The following is a 20,423-nucleotide window of genomic DNA, read 5'->3' as shown; positions in this document are numbered from 1 at the left end:
ACCTCACTAGGATATAAATATAATCTAAACGTTTTAAAGTTTCCAAATAAACTACAAGCATAGAGCATGATATATACATTTATATAAGGTAACATTACATTGTCATATTAGTGTAAATGAAAAAACAATGATAAAATTATATTAATAAATTAAGAAAGGGATTGTGTAGAACAGTGAACACTTGGAGCAGACATTTCGATTTTCATGTAACTGGAAAAGTTAATTAATAATATATTGATTAATGATCAGCTTGATAAATTTATTTCAAAATATTTGTACAAGCAAGAATACATGTCGATCACTTATAATTTTCTTCTACTCAGATAAAGATGATATTTATCTTATTTGACAGCGATATGAGATAAAGTCTGTAATTATTATTTTTGGGCCTTTATTGTGACTTATTCCTTCACTTGAAAATAATAGTTTTATAAAATTCCTTCATGAATCTAAGAAATAAATGTATGTTTATTTGGTATTCAAAAATTTCTGCTGATGGGAAGGCAGACTGATGAACAGCTACACAGGTATTCACCATGATCTATCTTACCCATTTAATCAAGATTTTTGCATTCTTATTTGTATTTTGCTATCATAAGGATAATTTTGAAAACAAAAACTAATTTCTTTGAAATGTATTTACTTTTTATGTAAAGAAAAATAATAAAAAGTAACCAGAGCTGAAGGAACCCCTAGTGGATAGAATCACTTTCTGGCCAAGCATGAAGACTTGAGATAGTGTCCCGACATGTTTGACCTCACATATCTGTAACCCCAGAGCTGTGGAGGGTGGGGATTGGAAGATCATCGAGACCCAGTGTCTGTCTCCCCTGCTGCAGGGTCAGTGACAAACCCTTTTTCAAAGGAGTCAGAGAGAACAATAGAGTAGAGCATGTGAGTATCTTCTCTGGCGTTCAGACAGGCTCACAGAGCTACACAAACACTGTGTGCATGTGCAATCTCTCTCTCTTGCTCTCTCTTAAACACACACATACTCACTCACTCACAAAGCCTAACTTGTTCTCACGAGGACTGAACAGGCAATACCATGCACTTCCAACATTAAATCCAGTGTTTAGGGAAATTGTCACCTCTCTTGACTGTTAGTTACTAGTACTACTCTTTCTTTTGATTTCATTACTAGGTTAATATCTGCAGTCATCTTTTTCCCTAAGTCATTTAAAATGACCTCTTCAAGTCCTTGCCAGACTCCAGTGCGCATGCTTAGTGAAGTGGTACCTTCCTTAGCCCAGTGCTTAAGAGCTCAGAAGATAGCTATAAATTCAAGGCCAACCTGGTTTATGTAGTAACTTCTAAACCACCATGGACACAAGAGAGACTTTATTTCAAGGAGCACAGTAAACAAATGAACGAATACCTTACATACCTGAGTCTTTCTGTTAGTGACCAACACCTGGAGTTCAATCCCCCTCACCAGTGTTGCTCCAAAATACACTTCCATTAAAAAAAGTCTTCACAGTCATTGAGTTGATGGTTTATCTATGGATACTATTGAGGTAATACATGTCTATCATTTCATATGTCAATTGTTACAGATTGGATACAGCGCAGGTTTCAAGCTCTAACTGATGTTGTCTGTCTTTTTCTTTAATGAAACCTTACAAAAAAGGACTAGTGCTGTGATTTATAAATGTTCACTAGTTGTCATGAGCATGGCATCATGCCTGATGGGAGTTAGCACTACTGCCTTCATCTAGATTCAGCCTCTTGAGATATTACAAGTTTCTTTTCTTTTTATAAGATTTTTTTTGTTTTTAATTATGTTTGTGTATGTGTGTCAGCATGTAGGTACATGTGAATGCAGGTCCCAGAGAGACCAGAGACGTTGGGTTACCTTGCAGATGGAGTTACAGGAAGGTGTGAGCCATTTGACATGATTCTGGGAGCCAAACTCCGGGCCTTCACAAGAGCAGCCGGAGCTCTTAACCACTGAGCCATCATTCCAGCTTCCATGGAAACATTTTTCTTCGTATACGAGCTTTAATCTTTCTAATGCACTCTTGTGAGCACTAATTTGAAGCCAGGTTTGGGCAATATGAGGATACAAAGCAGTTCATTGGGAACTTTTACGTTGTTTTTATACATGAGTGGAAGTTCTAGAACTAGAATGGGTAAGACTGAGGCCTCTGAAGCCAGGTGCAAAGCTGAAGATGAAGTAAGTAAGTCTATGGGGTTCAGGGTTCAATCCCTAATGCGCCTCAAATCAAACAGGAGCAGAATCCATGTTATAATCATAACCATATCTGGGTCCAGACCTGCATAGTAAAGAAAGCAGCTGTTCTGTGATAAGAATGAGCTCTGAGATGAGCCATTCAGTCCTACTTCCAAGTACTGTACTTTCACTCTGTCTCCCTTTCCCTCAGAATGGGAGCACTGTTCCTAGGCTGGTCTTGAACTTGAAACTTCCCTACATTGGTTGCAAAGTAAATGGTATTTCAAGAACGTGCAGTCTTGCCTAGCTTGCCTGCTTATCTTGTTTATGGGAGAAAGAAAAATGCCTGCATAGTGTAAGTAGAATTGTGAATTGAGCCTTCTAAGAAACCATGGAACACAGATCCAGGAGACCCTTCTCATTCCCTTTGCTGTAAAAAGTTTCTATGTACTCTAAAGTCCCTTTGCTCTAAAATGTCCCAAATTTCAAAGTAGCAACCATGACACTGAGAAGAAAGAATTCTGGGTAATAGATTTTTTTCTGCCCACACATAGTTACAATGAATTATTGTTGTGTTGGGATTAGTAAGAGAAAAAAGATGATGCAATGTTGCACAGCATATTAATTTTACATGTTATTTAATTTCAAAAGATATTATCTCACAATAAAAATTATCAGTCTTGTTCTCTTGAAGAATGTGATACTCTTTACACACAAGCAAACACACACACACACACACAACCACACAAACATACACACACCAGAGAAAAAAATTTCCAGAAATATAGCCTTATAACACGTGACAAAATTAATTTACTTGTGATAATCAATCCATGTTTATTTTTACTTTCATATGAATGTATATGAGGTAATAATCATTTATCTGACACATTTTATTGAATATTTTAACCTCTACTATTATTATTAATAATAATTAGTTTATTATTCAAAAACTAATTTCTTGAATCACTTCTTAGGTTGACAAATATGACTATATTGTTTACTAGATTTAGGGTTGAATTCAGCATAGACTTGCTTTAATACCAATATTTCATGCTGCCAGGAAGAGCTGCCACTTGTAGATATGATCTCATTCTTAAGGTTTGAAAATGTTTACTTCACAAAAATGTGAATTAACAATAATAATAGTAATAAATATTGATAATAGTAGTAATAACAGCACCCAAACAGGCCCTATGATTTCAATTATTATGTTCCAAGTTCTGTCGCATCAGTATTCACTCGTGGAGAGGAAGCTATCAAAAAAGCCAAGCACACTGATTCTTGACGTCTTTACATTTCACAGAAAATAAATACAATGTTATACATTCATTTTCTATTCCATCCATTTACTTAGGACTTCAGATTCATATTTATATTTTCCCCCAACCTCCTACAACTTAAATGTTGTTCAAGAACTTGAGAAATTTTGTTTTCTTTAGATGAGGGCAAAACTCTCTGTTTTTATTAGCACATCTATTCCCATACCACTTCCCTCTAATGCTTTCTTCTTGCATTCAGTGTCAGGCTACTTCTTGATTTTCCTGTGATATTTTGCTGATTCCTTTACCTTCGTTTAACTCTCCATTTGCTTTGGGGAAAGGGGTTAATGAATTTCTAAAACCTTAACATCCCTTTACTTCTGGTTTAATATTTTGAAATTCTTGCATGTCAAATCCACTTCATGAGTTGGTTCTTGCTATTTCTGTCTTTCTGCTGTGTTTTGTCTGTTGACTGATTATTGTTCTTCCCGAATATTAGTTAATAAGGACATACACTTAGGAAGTGCATTGAAAGCATTTCAATATGATTTTTTTTCACTATTTTTCTCTTTCAGGGTTTTGGATCTTTAATTCTCTGCCACGATGCTTTATCTTTTTCATTTCTTTTTGCTCTTCACTATGTAGATATGGTAATCTCTTTAGATTTTACAGTTTCGCATATCTCTGATTTATAGTCTGTTCTTTCAACATCTGTTTCGTGTATACAATTAAATATTATCATATCAACTTCCCATTTCCCTCTTCTTGATATCCTATATTGTCCTACATGACTCCATTCCAAATTCAGGCATTATTCATTGTTTAAATGTTTCGGACTACCCCAATGCCTTTCCATTTGAGTATTTCTGTTTTTCCTACTATTTTCAGTATGAAAAAAGAAAGATAGAAACTGAAAGTATATGGTTTAGGCATGGAAGGGGGCAGGAAGTGGGATCATTAAACCTAAGGACATATGGAAAAACCTTAAGAACACCCAACAGCAAACTAATTTCAAAATATAATCTAATCCTTCAGTATATTAATATGTAATTTAGCTCATTATTTTAGCTTGTAATTCGAAGAGTAATATTTAATTTCAAATGTCCTAATTGTTTTCTTTTAATGTTTGACCATTTTACCCCTTGCTCTTTCATTTTTATAGGTTTTGTTTTTTTTGTAGTTTTTGGTTTTTTGAGACAGAGTGTCTCTGTATAGCTTTGGAGCCTATCCTGGAAATCACTCCATAGATATGGGTAGCCTCAAATTCACAGAAGTCACTCTGCATCTGCCTCCCACATGCTAGGATTACAGTTGTATGCCACAAACACACAGTTGCCTTTATTCCTTTGAATATTTTTGTCTTAGCCATTTAAAGAAATTTTACCTAAATGTCTTACATTATTCATCTGATTTCATTCAGTAATCTTTACAGACATAGTTAATGCCTAAATATCTTTGGATCTTGTCAGGATACTCCAGTTTTGATATATCTGCTGAACTTTAATGATCAAATTTTTCCTTCCCTTTTCTATACTTTTTATAAATGTTGTGGTTTTAATTTTGAATTTTGAGAACACTTATAGTTTAGATATTATTCTTTTTCATTTTATTTATTTATTTATTAAAAATTTCCACCTCCTCCCAATACCCTCCCACTCCTCCCACTCCCTCTTCCCCTCCCTCTCCAGTCCTAAGAGCAGTCAGGGTTTCTGGCCCTGTGGGAAGTCCAAGGTCCTCCCCCTCCCTCCAGGTCTAGGAAGGTGAACATCCAGACTAGGCTCCCACAAGGCCAGTCCACGCAGTAGAATCAAAACTCAGTGCCATTGTCCTTTGCTTCTCAGTCAGCCCTCATTGTCAGCCACATTCAGAGAGTCCAGTTTGATCACAAGCTCCATCAGTCCCAGTCCAGCTGGCGTTGGTGAGCTCCCATTAGATCAGTCCCCTTGTATCAGTGGGTGGACGCACCCCTCGCTTTCTTGACTGGGGAGAAGGGGAGATGGGGAGAGAGAAGGGAGAAGGGGAGGATTGGGGAGAGCTTGGGGGAATGGGATTATTGAGATGGAGGAAGGGTAGATATGGGAGCAGGGAAGAAGTTATCATAACCAAGGGAGTCATTTTAGGGTTGGCTAGAGTCTTGGCTCTAGAGGGGTTCCCAGGTGTCCAAGGGAATTTCCCCATCTAGTTCTGTGGACAGCAGAGGAGAGGGTGCCTGAACTGGCCTTATCCTGTAGCCACACTGATGAATATCTTGCATATCACCATAGAACCTTCATTCGGCGATGGATGGAGATAGAGACAGAGACCCACATTGGTGCACTGGACTGAGTTCCCAAGGTTCAAATGAGGAGCAGGAGGGAGAACATGAGCAAGGATATTATTCTTCTACATCTGGGATCTTCCTATGTGGCTGTATATAGTAATATATTCCATGAGACTTTGACACATTTTATTAAAAGTCTTAGATTAACTTTATCTTAGTTTTTCATATTGGGAATAGTTCAACTTGTAAAGTAGGTTTGTGAAACAAGTAAGATGGTCATTAATATCCAGGAGACACCATTTTATTTCTTCTCTTACATTCTAGGTTTCTCAGCTGACATTGTTTATACTATGAAGCAATACTAATTGACCATAGGTAGGGTTAGACCTTCAACATACTAGGGTCATGCTGTGATCCACATTCTAAGTGGAATTAAAGTACTGTGCCTATTCAATATTGACATTAATATTCAAACTTCTCCATTTATTGGCAAAATATACTTTCATATATGCAAGCACCAAACAATGCATACTTCACTCGTCCCCCTTTTTTTTCCTCAAAGTTTATTAAAATACAAAAGTCTCCATTTCCGCCCCTCCTCCCAACACCCTCCCACTCCCCCCACTCCCTCTCCTCCTCCCTCTCCATCCCAAATAGCTTTCAGGGTCTCCCACCCTGCGGGCAGTCCAAGCTCCTCACCCCTCCCTTCAGGTCCAGGAAGGTGAGCATCCAAACAGACTGGATCCCAAAAATCCAGTATATGCAGAGGAAACAAGTCCCAGTGTCATTGTCGATGGCTTTTCAGAAAGACTCCGGGCCAGCCACATTCAGTGAATCCGAACTCAATCAGAGAATCTGGCTGGATTACGTGCTCGCTCAGTCCCAGACAACTGGCCTTGGTGAACTCTCATTAGATCAGTCCCCTTGTATCAGTGGGTGATCGCACCCCTCGCGGTCCCGATCTCCTTCCTCATGTTCTTCCTCCTTCTGCTCCTCGTTTGGACCTTGGGGGGTTCAGTCCGGTGCTCCAATATGGGTCTCCGTCTCCATCTCCATCCATCGCCAGCTGAAGGATCTATGGTGATAAGCAAAATATACATCAGCATGGTTATGGGCCAAGGCCAGTTCAGGCACCATCTCCTCTATTCAGAGAAGAACCTGGGGATCTCTCCTTGGACCTGGGATCCCATTTATAATCAAGTCTCTAGTAAACCCTAAACTGACTCCCTTAGTTGAGATATATTCTTCCCTGATCCCATATCCATCCTTCCTCCCTCCCCCGCTCCCAGTCCCCCGAGCATTCCCCATTCCTCCCCTGCTCCCTTCTCTCTAACCCTCTCCCCTTCCAGTAACCCTCCCACCCCCCCCCAAACACCCGAGGTTAACTGGGACTCTTGTCTATTTCCTATCTCCAGGAGGAAAACTACCTGAATTTTCTTCAGGTTCACCCTCCTATCCAGCTTCTCTAGGATCACGAATAATAGGCTCAAAGGCCTTTAATTATGGCTAGAATCCATTTATGAGTGAATACATACCATATTCCTATTTTTGGGTCTGGCTTACCTGACTCAGTAAAGCGTTTTCTTTTTTTAAAAAAATTATTATTTCAAATCAAAACCACTTTGAGATACCATCTTACACCTGTCAGAATAGCTAAAGTCAAAAACACCAATGATAGCCTATGCTGGAGAGGATGTGGGGTGAGGGGAACACTCATCCATTGTTGGTGGGAATGCAAACTTGTGCAGCCACTGTGGAAATCAGTGTGGCGGTTTCTCAGGAAACTGGGAGTCAACCTCCCTCTGGACCCAGCAATTCCACTCTTGGGAATATACCCAAGAGATGTCCTATCATACTACAAAAGTATTTGTTCAACTATGTTCATAGCTGCACTATTTGTAATAGCCAGAACATGGAAACAACCTAGGTGCCCCTCAATAGAAGAATGGTTAAAAAAGGTGTGGAACATATATACATTAGAGTTTTACTCAGCGGTAAAAAACAATGACATCTTGAATTTTGCATGCAAATGGATGGAAATAGAAAACGCTTTATTGAGTGAGGTAACCCAGACCCAAAAAGAGGAATATGGTATGTACTCACTCATAAGTGGTTTCTAGCCATAGTTAAAGGTCTTTGAGTCTAGAATTTGTGATCCTAGAGAAGCTAAATAAGAAGGTGAACCTGAAGAAAATCATATAGTTATCCCCCTGGATAGTGGAACTAGGCAAGACTGCCAGGCAAACTCGGGTGCATGGGGGGTGGGAGGGTTGGTAGTAAGGGAAGATGTTCAGGGAGAGAGGAGAGGGGGAGGATTGGGGATGGCTTGGGGGAAGGGGAGGGAGGGAGGGAGGGAGGAAGGATGGCTGTGGGAGCAGGGAGGTTTATATCTCAGTTAAGGGAGCCATTTTAGGGTTTGCAGGAGACTTGATTCTGGAGGGGTTCCCAGTAAAAATTAAATAAAAAATAAAAAAACTCGTTACTTTTTTTGAGGACCTTTTCCATCTATCTTCTACTCTTTACTCTTTTGGAAACATATTAAAGTATTTGCTATTTGTTTTATCCATGCCTATTTTATTGTTAGAGCAGTTTGCTGGTTTTCCTGAACTTTTGTTTGATTTCTCCGCACTGACTCCTGTGTACTTCCTTTTACTTCTAGGGTTCTGCCTTGTAACTACCCGAAAAGCTCTCCCAAACCTGTTTCATCCTACCTGTGAAGAACCTTCTGCTAAAATTCACTCAGTTTCGCCAAGTATTAATACATTTTCATTTCAGGGTTTTCTGAGATCTAAGTCTTGTATGATGCAGTACACCCCAATGCCTTTCCTCCTGGTCACCTGCTTTAACATGGATATTTAATTACATTAGTTTTATGTCATTTCCTTCAGAAGTATGCTAAAACTGCCCAAAGGGATTCTCAATGTTTCCGTGTTTTGCAGGAAGACAGATTGTCCTTTTCTTTTGATGGGCACATTTGGACAGATGTTCTCTAACTTGAAAATGTCTTAACCAGAAGTCCATGTAGTGTGCCCGACCTGCAGATCAACCACAATGTAGAGCCGAGCTCCTGAAATTCACGCAGGACGCCTGTTAGCCTACAGCTGAACAAAATCATCTGAAGCTTACCTTCTGATGAACTGCTTTGTATCTCCTATGTCTGCTTAAATACTTGTATCCAAAAAGCCCTCTGGCAGCCCAAAGGCAGTGTCTGCTTCTCCCTTCCTGACTGTCACTAGCCATCACTTTTTGTACTGATGGGGAATGCTTCTGAACCCTGTATTACATGGAAAAATCCCAGTCAAGAGTTTTATCTGCAGTGCCTTTATGTAATCAAGCATTTGATAGTTTTGAAAGTCATGTGTTTAACCACTTTTCAAATATTTTTCCAACTAGATTTCCTGAGGCTGGGAAAAGAGTATGAGCCCTTGTGTTTCTTGTGCCTAGGGTATTCATTCATTCATTCATTCATTCTCCACAATTTATTTCGATAACCTACCACTCTACATATAATAAAGTTCTAAATAAAAATTTGAGTGAGAAGACTTTTGCAGTATTTTCCTTTTACTCTGCACACTAGTAAACAAGAGCATCCATTAATCACTCAAAAGGCCAGGATCTCAACCTAGGATTAGCTCTCTATAAAGCTTATAGTCTTTAGGAAATGAGTTACACCTATGCCCTCTCCACTCTCCCCAATGGAAGAAATATAGAAAATAAAAAGAAAAGTAGAAAAGTAGCAAGAAACATAAAATATGGCAATATATTTTTACTAAAACATGTTTATATCACTGTATCTTTTAAAACCTGATCTATGGAATAAATCAAATTAAAAGTGTATTCTGTGGTAACTATGTTTACTCCAAAGAGTTAAGCATGTGAATAACTTTAAAATGCATCTATTATTGGCTACTACTAGAAAAATGACTTTCACATACATATTAACTATTCTCATTTTACTTAAGTCATTTATTTAATCCACATTAAACAGAATCAGAATTGCTCTGCATCACTAGATCATTTTATAACCATAAATATACAATTAACCACAGTAATATAATTAGACAGACTTCTGAGATAACAAGCCTGGTGTCAAAATGAAGTAAAATCTATACAAATAAGTAATCTATTCTTTATGAGTCCTAGTCCTTGGGAGACAGAGCTAGCAACGATATCTAAAAAGTATCTATCAGTAAATAGAGAACAGCATGGGTAACTTGAAGCACCATTTCAATTTTCAAATCAACAGATGACTACATACATTACAGCAGGTAAAACTCAGATTTCAAACAAAAGACAGAATTAAAAATGTAATTTGGTCTTTCCCAAATCTCCCACTGCTGTAACATCATTAAACTTTCTTCGCAATGATAATTGCAGTATAGTGAAAAACTAGTCTTGATATCAGTGACAGGAATCCCGAATTTCTTCTGACCTTTGATGCTCTTGTGAAGCATCCTAAGGCGAAATGTATTATTTGCTTCTGACTGGGGTTTGGAAATGACAATTTCAGCGCTCCAGTTTCCAAGCATTAACAGGAAAGGTGTAGTGACTGTGGTCTCCTTAACTTAAGGAATCTCATTTCTAAACCTGGATTTCCACGACATTATTACCTTATCGTCTAATTTTGTATTAATACCTATATACTCTCACAACCTGGCCATCAAAGTTGTCCATATCCTATGGGCTACAGGATTTTGAGACTTCATAGAATATTACTTTCCTGCGTTCTTTTTAGAGAAAAAGAAAGAAGCAGATACCTAAGTAAGAGGAAGAAAATAAACATAAAAGCATCTGAAAATGATGTCTTTGGGAATCATCCCCTAAGTCATATGCACTAGACAAATGGAAGCTCTTTGAAAGAGAAATTGTAGCTATTTACAGAATGGCATTCATATAACATGCTAATAAACTTTAAGGCAAAGATACAATAGAAGAATTTGCAAACTACCTGTAACAATAAAAATAATTTTAACAGCCCACTTAAAATAGTTTATGTAGTTAAACTAATCACCAAGATAAAATATAGCTTTTTCTTCCCCACTGTAATTGGAACAGGATAAAATGTGTGAAATTTTGGTTTGTACTTTCTAATATATTTTACAGAATTATTCATTAAATATTTCTAAATGTGATACATTTTACACAGAAAGATTTAAAGTCAAAGTATATGTATATGTATGTATATACAAAGTCAATAAAGCCATATTTATTTATTTGTCAAAAATAAAATTTTATAACAGCATTTTAATGAAAAACAATACAAAAGTTAATAAAATATTTAGACACTGATTTCAAGTGTTGAAATAAAACCAATATGAAAGAAGGAAATATTAAATTCAAGAGGATTTAGCTGTAATTCAAGCTTTAGGGTGAGGTGTATATTGTGAGTAGATATCATTTCTCTCTGTTAGACGGTAGTGGTAATCATAAGAAATTAGGGATATGTGTTTTCCTACCAAGTCCTAAATGAAAGCCTCTATATTTAATTTATTCTTTCAAAAATGGTCTGTACTTTTGACACTATTACCAAGAAAAAGTTAAAATGAATTTAACATTCAACACGGTAGTTCTTCACCTTAACTGATGCTAGTCACAACATTTTGCCATGCAGGAATAGCATCAGAATTTGTGTAGGTGTCAAACTAATGCATGTATGGTGCATGAATGTATGTATGTATGTATGTATGTAGTGTGTTTAACTAGAGTCAATTTAAATCTTTCTTTCTCTCTTCCTCTTTTTCTTTCTTTCTTTTTTCTGAGACAGGTTTCTCTCAGTTCTGGAACTCAACACATAGATGAGGTCAGGTGACCAACAAGTCCCAGGAATCTTTTAATCTTAGTCTCAGTGCTAGGCTGATAAACATTCCTTCATGCTAGGCTTTCTGTGTGTGAGCCCCAGGGAGCATCTGGTCGCTGCCTTACCCAATGATGGAATTATAAGTGCAGATAAAAAATTGGGAACCAAATACTAGAATATTGGGAATATGTAAAAACTCATGGCTGGAAAAATCAGAAATGTATTCTTTTGCATAATGAAGCAATTTATAATATAGAGAAAGTAAAATACCAATCTGAGTAGATTATGGATGAAAATTGAAAATGATGTAGAAAATTACTAATAAAGTATGTTAGAAACAGCAATGAGTGGATGGCTTCGGGAAGAGAATTCCAGTGTTGAGAGCCATTGGTAATTGTGGGCACAAGGAACTTTTCTAAGTCAGAGATACTTAGGAATGGACAATGTGATTGGAATTGTCAAATTGTCAGTGATTCTCATTTTCTACAGCTTAAAAATACAGTAGGTTTGTTTGTTTTTATAATTTTTCTCCAAATTCAGTAGCACTTAAAATTCCAAACTCAAAAATACAGTGAGATAGGTAGGTGGCTAATAGGAATGTAAAGATATCGGTAGATAAAAATGAAATAAAACAAAGTATTTTGGCTACCTTGAGTGTAGGATGCCCAATCAGCATTTATTTTAGACATATCTTTAAAAGTTGACTGATTACTGATAAAGTTCATGTTTTTCTATCAAACATTCTAAGATTCTAAGTAAACTGTTTATAAGAGAAAACATTAATTATGACTTTACTCACTTTTTTCCTGAGATAAAAGACCTAATTCTGAGAAATCCACAAATCATATTTTATTACTTTAAAAATAATACCAATCAAAATTCCCACTTCCTTCCCTCCTCTCACTTCCATCCCACTACCCCCAACACCTTTTCCCCCACCCCCTTCAGTCCTAAGAGAGGGCAAGGCACCCTGTCCTATGGGAAGTTCAAGGCCCTCCCCACTACATCCAGGCTGAGAAAAGTATGCATCCAAGGAGAATAGGATCCCCAAAAGCGAGTGCATGCAGTAGAGACAAATTCCAGTGCCATTGTCATTGGGCCCCTCAGTCTGCCTCAACTGTCAACCACGTTCAGAGGGACCAGTTTGATCCCATGCTCGTACATTCCCAGGAGAGCTGGAGTTGGTGAGCTCCGATCAGCTCAGGCACACTGTTTCATTGCGTGAACACCTCGTGGTCCTGACTTCCTTGCTCGTGTTCTCCCTCCTTCTGCTCTTCAACTGGACTTTGGGAGCTCAGTTCAGTACTCCCATTTGGGTCTCTGTTCTGTCTCCATCCATCGCTGGAGGAAGGTTCTATGGTGATATTCAAGATAGTCATCAGTGTGACTATGGGACAAGGCCAGTTCAGGCACCCTCTCCTCCACAGCCCAGGGTCCTATCTGGGGTTATCCCTGTGGACTCCTGACCCCTCCAGAGCCAAGTGTTTTGCCAACCCCAAAACGGCTCCCTCAATTAAGATATCTCCTTCCCTGCTCCCATATCCTTCCTTCCTCCATCTCAACCATCCCACTCCCCCAAGCTCTCCCCAACCCTCCCCTTCTCCCTCCCCTTCCTTCTATTCTCCCCTTCAATGCTCCCAACTTTTGCCAGGCGATCTTGTCTACTTAAAATTTCCAGGTCGATCTATATATGATTTTCTTTGGGTTTACCTTACTACTTAGCTTCTCTAGGATCATGAACTATAGTTTGAATGTCCTTTGTTTATGGCTAGAATCCACTAATGAGTGAGTACATACCACATTCATATTTTTGAGTCGAAATTCACAACCTTATGTTGTGGAATCATTATGTTGTGGAATAAATGGTGGAATCATTTCCACCATCTATAAACAGGTATATTACTGTTTTCCTAGCAAAACGCTTAGTTCAAATTTTTGCCTGAACTCTTTAGCATGTTAATTTTTCTCTGGTTACTATTATGTTTTTTAAATTTCATTATCATCAGTTCTTATTATGTTAGTACTGACCTCTGGATTCACTAGAATATTAAAATGGCTAATTGTATTTTATATATTATTTGCCTTTTATCGTTATTACTATTTATTATTATTTTGTACTGAGTAGGAAAGGAGCGCTTTTTATTTGTTTTAATTTAGTCGATTAAACTAAATTCAATTTTAAAAATATGAATTATTTCTCAGGATTTTTGTTCACCTTGTTAGACTCAAACTGGTAGTGTCAAAGTCTTTGTAAACATATGGTAGCAATGAACTGTCTTCATTATTTGATAAATTTCTTTCACCTTACACTGTTGGCATCCCTCAGAGGTCGGTGCTCCCCTTGAGGATCCTCTGTTGCTCTCTGTATTTAGAAAAGCCCAGCAATCTGGATAAGCAGAAATAGCATTTTTGTAGCAGTCCAGTAGAGCTCTGGCTGTGATCATTCACCCAGACAAGGTTGGCCCTGAACATATATTTCAGATAATGTGATGAATCTTAATGACATTTCATTCAGTGATTCTCCTGGACTTACAGTCACTGGAAATTCATCGTTTCGGACACGGAAGTGTGGTAATGTGTGCCTTTCAGAAGACACAACCACTGTATTTGTTTTTCTACTGTCCCCTGTGTCTCTGTAGAGGACAAAACTTCTGATCACATTAGCAAATGGAATACAACTCAAATCGAGCACAGTCCATAAAACATCTCTTGTTTGCTCTTTTGTATCTTTCACAGAATTCCCGACTTGTGAGCCTCGAACTCAGTTCATATGCAAGAGTGGAAGATGCATCAGCAGCAAATGGCACTGCGACACGGGCAAGTACCAAGGGCTCACTGCACAGCACAGACTAGACTGGAGCCCAGCTCTCTGGGCTGTCTGGCTTCCTTCAAAGGAAGTTTGCAAGCAAAGCTTGCAGAGCCAAGCAAAGTGGCTAAGAAAAGTGGTGAGCGGGCAGCTGGCACATCACTGGGGATCAGCGTTAAGGATAATGGAGCAGGATATTTGTCCCATGGGGCTTTAACAGTGCTTCATTTTCAGATCTTATTTTGGGCATAGGCTAAATCTACAAAGATGAATAAGGAGAACAATTAGGGAAATGACCAGAACAATTTCAGGTTCCCAAAGCATTTATATAACCTTGGCAGTTTATGAATTATTGTGCAATTATCCAGATGATCTTAGCTCTGTCACCTTGCCTTTTATGTACAAGTAATGTTTTTCCCCTGCACTTAATTGTATCATTGTGCCAAGTCATTCTACATGCAGGCAACTGAATTATATATTAATAAATGTCATTTAGTTCCATTTAATCCACTGTCTTTGAATGTTCCCCTCCTCTCTCTCTTGCAGTAATCAACACTGAGTATGAATCGTTTCTGATTGAACACACAGTTCCCATGTACAAATCCAGTTGGGTAGGTAGCAAGGGAGGAATGAACAGGAAATCATCCTGTCAGAGCATAGACAAAAAGGCGCTGGATAGAGGATGCAGTGACAAGTTCTGAGGCACATAACCGGTAGCTTCAGGAAGCAATTTCACCATAATGCCATGGCGCTGTATCACTTATAATCCCCAGAGTCACCACTTTCTGCTTAGTCCTTGTGGCAGTGAGGAAGTTAGCGGGTAGTTAGTTATTTATAAACCAATTAGATTTTAAGATGCAAAATCCAAAGTCGGTGCTTTCTTTCTCTTAGCTTCGCATTTGCTATTAAACCAGAAGAGATATGCTGTCAGTGTAAAATGAGACTAATTGACTGTTTGTGGGAGATGTCGCTCATGAGTGTATCTTATCTTTTCCAAAACCATAAGCAAATTCTGCACAGAAAATGTGATAAACGTAAGAAAAATGTTCTTCCAAGTTAGTTTTTACTAGCTTTTGATGTTTCTTTCCAGACGATGACTGTGGGGACAGGAGTGATGAGGCGGATTGTGTGCACTCCTGCTTTGACGACCAGTTCAGATGTGCCAGCGGCCGGTGTATCCCGGGGCATTGGGCCTGTGATGGTGACAATGACTGTGGAGACTTCAGTGACGAAACACACGTCAATTGTACCAAACTGGGTCAGTAATTTTATAAAACTATGAAATATCAATATAGGCTGATTGATAATTTAACTATTTGGAGTATATTGTTAAATCACAATTGAACAGGTCATCACATCAATAATACACATGAAGAGTAGGGTAATATTACCTTTGACCTTCTGTTTTTATTTTTTTTTCTTTTCTCCTCTCTGGTTTTTTACTTCAGTTGTGCCCTCTGCTGGGTTTATTTCTGTGGTTGTGGCTTTCTACATTCATTAAATGCTCTGGTACCACGATTCTAACCTCATAAAAATTTTAAAGTGCCTCAAAAAGGAAAAAAATCATACAAAAGTGTAGTTTTCTTTTGATAGTTTGCCAAATCTCTTCTCTTGAGTTTTGAGACAAGTATTTAGTAATAGATCTAATTATCCACAGTTCCAGAAAATTGACTATCAATAATGAAAGGAAAGAGAGCAAAGAGCCCAGGACTGTGGTTCTGAGCATATCTGTGATAAACCAGACCCTGTCAGCAGCATGCATTGCTTTGTAAAATATAATATACCATCAGACATATTAGTGTGTCAAAAAATAAGATTGTAACCACAGAAAAGTGTTAGCTTTTAAAACAATAACAGTGTTACCTTTATCATTTAACAGACAATTTTTACTAAGAGAATTTCTTTATTAATTCCATAAATATTATTCAGTACTAAGAGCTAACTAAAATGATTAAAAATCCATGGCCTCTCTTTAAATGGGTGACATGCACACGTATGAACAATACTGTTCTTTATTTAAGGTGGTGGAATCTAGAGAGTCGTTCCACTGTGGAAACTTAGTTTTCAAAGAGTTGCTTGAATAGCCACATCTGTCTTCTCCAAACATTTGAGATCTCATTTGACTGCTAATATCTCAAGGATCTTCTTCCGTGTGGTTTTCTCTCCTTCGTTGAAAACAGTGGCTAGCTCTGTATCCTGTGTTTTTAAAAGAAGGTCCCTGGCTTTTCTTCAGATTTACAAATTGTTTCATTTTATTTGGTCTGCATTATTAGAATCATAGGAATGATCCAAAATGGCTGTTCAATGTCCTTGAGCTCTAAGGCAAGGTAAAAGAAGTACTTACAGTGTTGGGCTCGACATGATTTATAATGGTTTTCTTTTTGGGGGAGGGGGTGAACAAAATAGAAACTAGAAAGGAAGCAGAAAACTACTAAGAAAATTTTTCATGTGGACATTAGAATTGAATTGTCTTTGAATCAGGGGAATGTTGAATTATTGATAGAGCTAATATTAGATATGATCTGTCTCTGGTTCTCCATTATGTGATAACCTCATGTCCTCTCTCCCTTTCTTTCCCATGCCTCTCTTCTGTCATTCTCTTCTTCTTCTTTCTCCCCTTGTATTTGTTTCCGGAGAATATGAAAAATGAAAATTCTTATTACTAACTGTGCATAGAAAATAATTACTTGGAGATATTTTTCCTTTTTTAAATTAAGTATTACAGCATCCATCTAGAGGGTAATTGACAGCTCATTAATGCCCTGCAGTTTCGCTCATTTGCCCTCCTCACAGATGTCTCTTCAGGCTTCTCATAGGGTATGCATCTGTGGCATGCTGGCAATGCCCCATAATATGTTATGAAAGATAGATTGCCCCGAAGTTAATTTATTGTCACCTAGAAACAAGATTGCATCCCTCTTTTATATGCATATTTGTTGATAGTTAAAGAGACAATTGCACTTTATAAAGTTTGAAAAGATATGTCAGCCTCACAAATAACCATAGCCTCTTATAGACTCTAGAGTGTTTCCAGTTGAATTATCATATGAGCAAAGACGTTTTTGCGACGCGCTTCCTGACCAGCAGGAATGAACGCCACTAAAAACGAGAATTCCTTCCCTGGTCACGTCTTTATTCGGAGCATTCGGTTGAGGAAAATTGGGGGAAGGGAAGATAGAGCAGGGACAAGAGAAAGCTTAGAGAGAGCAAGTAGAGCCCAGAGGCAGCTGCTTTTAAACGGTGGAGAGGCTTGAACGCTGTCCTGATTGGTTAATGCCATTCTGCTGGTATGAGCATGTGCAAGCAAGGGTGCAGGCAAGGGTGCTCAGCCCCACGTGGCTAAGCCAGGTATGGGCTTGTATACCTCCAAACTGCAGGACCACCTGTGCCTCCAGGTGGCTTCCTACACGTTTTAATTTTGTTTTGTTTTGTTGAGACAGGGTTTCTTTGTGTAACCAACCTAACTGACCTATAATTCAGTCTGTAGACCAGGTTGGCCTTGAACTCACAAAAATCTTTCTGTCTCTATCTGCCCCTGTGTCCTTAGTGCTGGGATTAAAATCTTGATGCCCCACTGCCTGACTGGGACATTTCAATGTTAATAGACTTTTTTTTTTCCTCACAACAACTCAGTTTCTCCACATATTGCTAGAAAGACCAGACTGTCAATGTGACCATCTTACAATGTAGAACAGTAAGGCAATGATTCTTAAAGTCTGTATGATTCACAGACATGTTTCAAGAAACATGAGAGAATTAACTCAGGTTTTGTTTTGACTTACAAACTATACAAGATTTCTCTAACCAACCATGCTGGATGGTGAGGACTGGACCCAGTAATTGAGTAAAGGTGACATTTAGGATGGCTTCAGGACAAGAGAGTCCCTTACTTTCCATGCTCTATTATTTTGATTACACATTCTGGTAAGGAAGTTATGAAATGATATTGACATACAGTATGAAAGTTATTATCACACATAAGACTTGTGTGGCTAGTGACAAGGTAGAGATTTGATGTAATTAGTCACATAATTCAGTTTCAAACCCTGCTGTGGAAGAAAGAGCAGGAGTTTCTGGCTTGAGTTTAAAGACTAGCTGTCAAAGCTCATTAAATCCCCCCAAATAATTGCTTAGCACTTTGCTCTACACTTCCTGGAAGACAGAGCATATGGTGAAGTCCCTCTTGATTTAGGTTTTTCGAGGTAATAAAATAGTTCACAATTAGAATAGTTCATATAGAATCTCCATTTCATAAAATTCTTACTCAGTTTGTGTTGTCTGTGATATCACATTTAGAAAGGAAGTATTTCTATGGCCACGGTGGGTTTTTCATCACAATGTGATAAGCAACTTTGATAGAAATAGTTCTCTTCGGCGTTAATGAGCATCTCACTCTTTGTCTCTTAATTTTATTTTGCTTGGGTTGCTCATTTTATAACTTTCTATAGTCAAAGAACACAGTGACCACTTAAAGCATTGTTGTTATACGCACACACACACACACACACACACGAAAGAGAGAGTCAAGATAGAGTAGGTAAGACAGAGAAGGAAACAGAGAAAAGGAGAGAGGGAATGAGAGAGGGAGAGAGAGAGAGAGAGAGAGAGAGAGAGAGAGAGAGAGAGTCAATTTTGTTAATAGAAAATCATTCACAAGGGTTCCATCATTTGATTTGGCTTCTGTCTCTCATCAGTTCAACTGAACTTTGTGTTTTGCTCTGTCCTATTTCTCCTGTCTTAACCATGACCTCTGTATTTTTGTTGATTTCAGTTGTCCTAGGTGAACAGTTTTTGTTTTGTTATTTTTTTTAAAAAAGAGCTGATTATACTCATAGAACTTAGTATGGGGGATGTGCTTTTAGAAACCGAGCATGGCTATTTATTTAGGTACTGAAAGGTTCATACAATAAGATCATGTGTTTTACTTACTTTCTGACAGAACACCATGACCAAGGTGACTTATAGAAGAATGAGTTTATTGGGGACTTGCAGTTTCAGAGAATGAATCCATGACCATCATGGCAAGCAGCAGGCAGATAACAGGCAGACAGACATAGCACTGGAACAGAAACTACGAGTGGTAAATTAAAGAGAGGGAGAGGGAGGGAGGGAGAGAGAGAGAGAATGAGAGAGAGAGAGAGAAAGGGGGGGAGAGGGAGAGAGGGAAAGAGGGAGAGAGGAAGAGAAATGGGAATGGTGTGGGTTTGTAAAATCTTAAAGCCCAGCCCCAATGACATACTTCCTCCATAAAGGTCACACTTCGTAATCCTTCCCAAGCAGTTTCATCAACAGGGCATGGGGTGTTCAAATATATGTGCCCCTAAGAGGGTTATTCTCATTCAAGCTCCTACAATACACATACAGTATACATACATTAAACATATACTGTCAAAGTGAGATCAGTCATTTCTTATAAGTGTAGAACTCTACATGTAATATAGTAGAAAGACTCTGAATAATCTTGATATGCATAAATACGAATGCATAACATGATTATGATTTCACTTTGAGAGCTTTTATTTAAATTATGTAACAGTCTACTCATGCCTTTTTCAAAGTTTTACCTTTATTCCACTCCTGATATAAAACACTGCTAATACCCTTACATGGTCATTTCTCTGTTAGTCTCCTCTGAAAATCTTTTTAAAGTTAATATCCAATAATTTATCATGCTTATAATAGAGGAGGTGACATATTTTTCTTCCAAGTTTAGATTTCACCTAAACTTTGAAGTTTTTCTTCAAAGCAATCCACTATTTTTCAAATATTTGCGTTCTACAATTTAAAGGGACGTCTAGACGATTGTGATTCTTTACCATTGTTTCTAATGCCTTCTGTGTGACAGTTAGAGATACTTCTTACCTGCTGCACTAAGTGAACAAGTTGATTGATTTTTGATTGATGCTGTGACATGTGATCTCTTATTTATACAGCAAACACAGTTCAAATGCAAACTGAAAATTATGTGTGAATGGATCTTCAGTGTTGATTTATTATCAGTAATGCTTGATCTAATCCATTAGACAATCGTTTAATTTGTTAATACATGTGCTCACACATGTTCACATTCCTCTGCCCACATGGCTTTTTTTTTTTTTATTCTGATCTAACCTTCATTCTTCCTG

General features: G+C 38.0%; 1 protein-coding gene across 2 annotated transcripts in view; it reads left to right on the top strand.

Moving 5' to 3' along the window:
• The window catches only part of Lrp1b (LDL receptor related protein 1B), a 1,858,137-nt gene that overhangs the window by 1,125,007 nt on the left and 712,707 nt on the right, over positions 1 to 20,423 (top strand). For both annotated transcript variants that reach the window (XM_087899923.1, XM_087899922.1), the window contains exons 19-20: positions 14,229 to 14,309; positions 15,389 to 15,556. In XM_087899923.1, the coding sequence (XP_087756049.1) occupies positions 14,229 to 14,309; positions 15,389 to 15,556 (249 nt within the window). The remainder of the gene's footprint in view (positions 1 to 14,228; positions 14,310 to 15,388; positions 15,557 to 20,423) is intronic.

The sequence above is a fragment of the Myodes glareolus genome, chromosome 21 (genome assembly GCF_982192425.1).
Source record: "Myodes glareolus chromosome 21, mMyoGla1.1, whole genome shotgun sequence".
Lineage (NCBI taxonomy): Eukaryota > Metazoa > Chordata > Mammalia > Rodentia > Cricetidae > Myodes > Myodes glareolus.
This window is presented reverse-complemented; position numbering and strand designations above follow the sequence as displayed.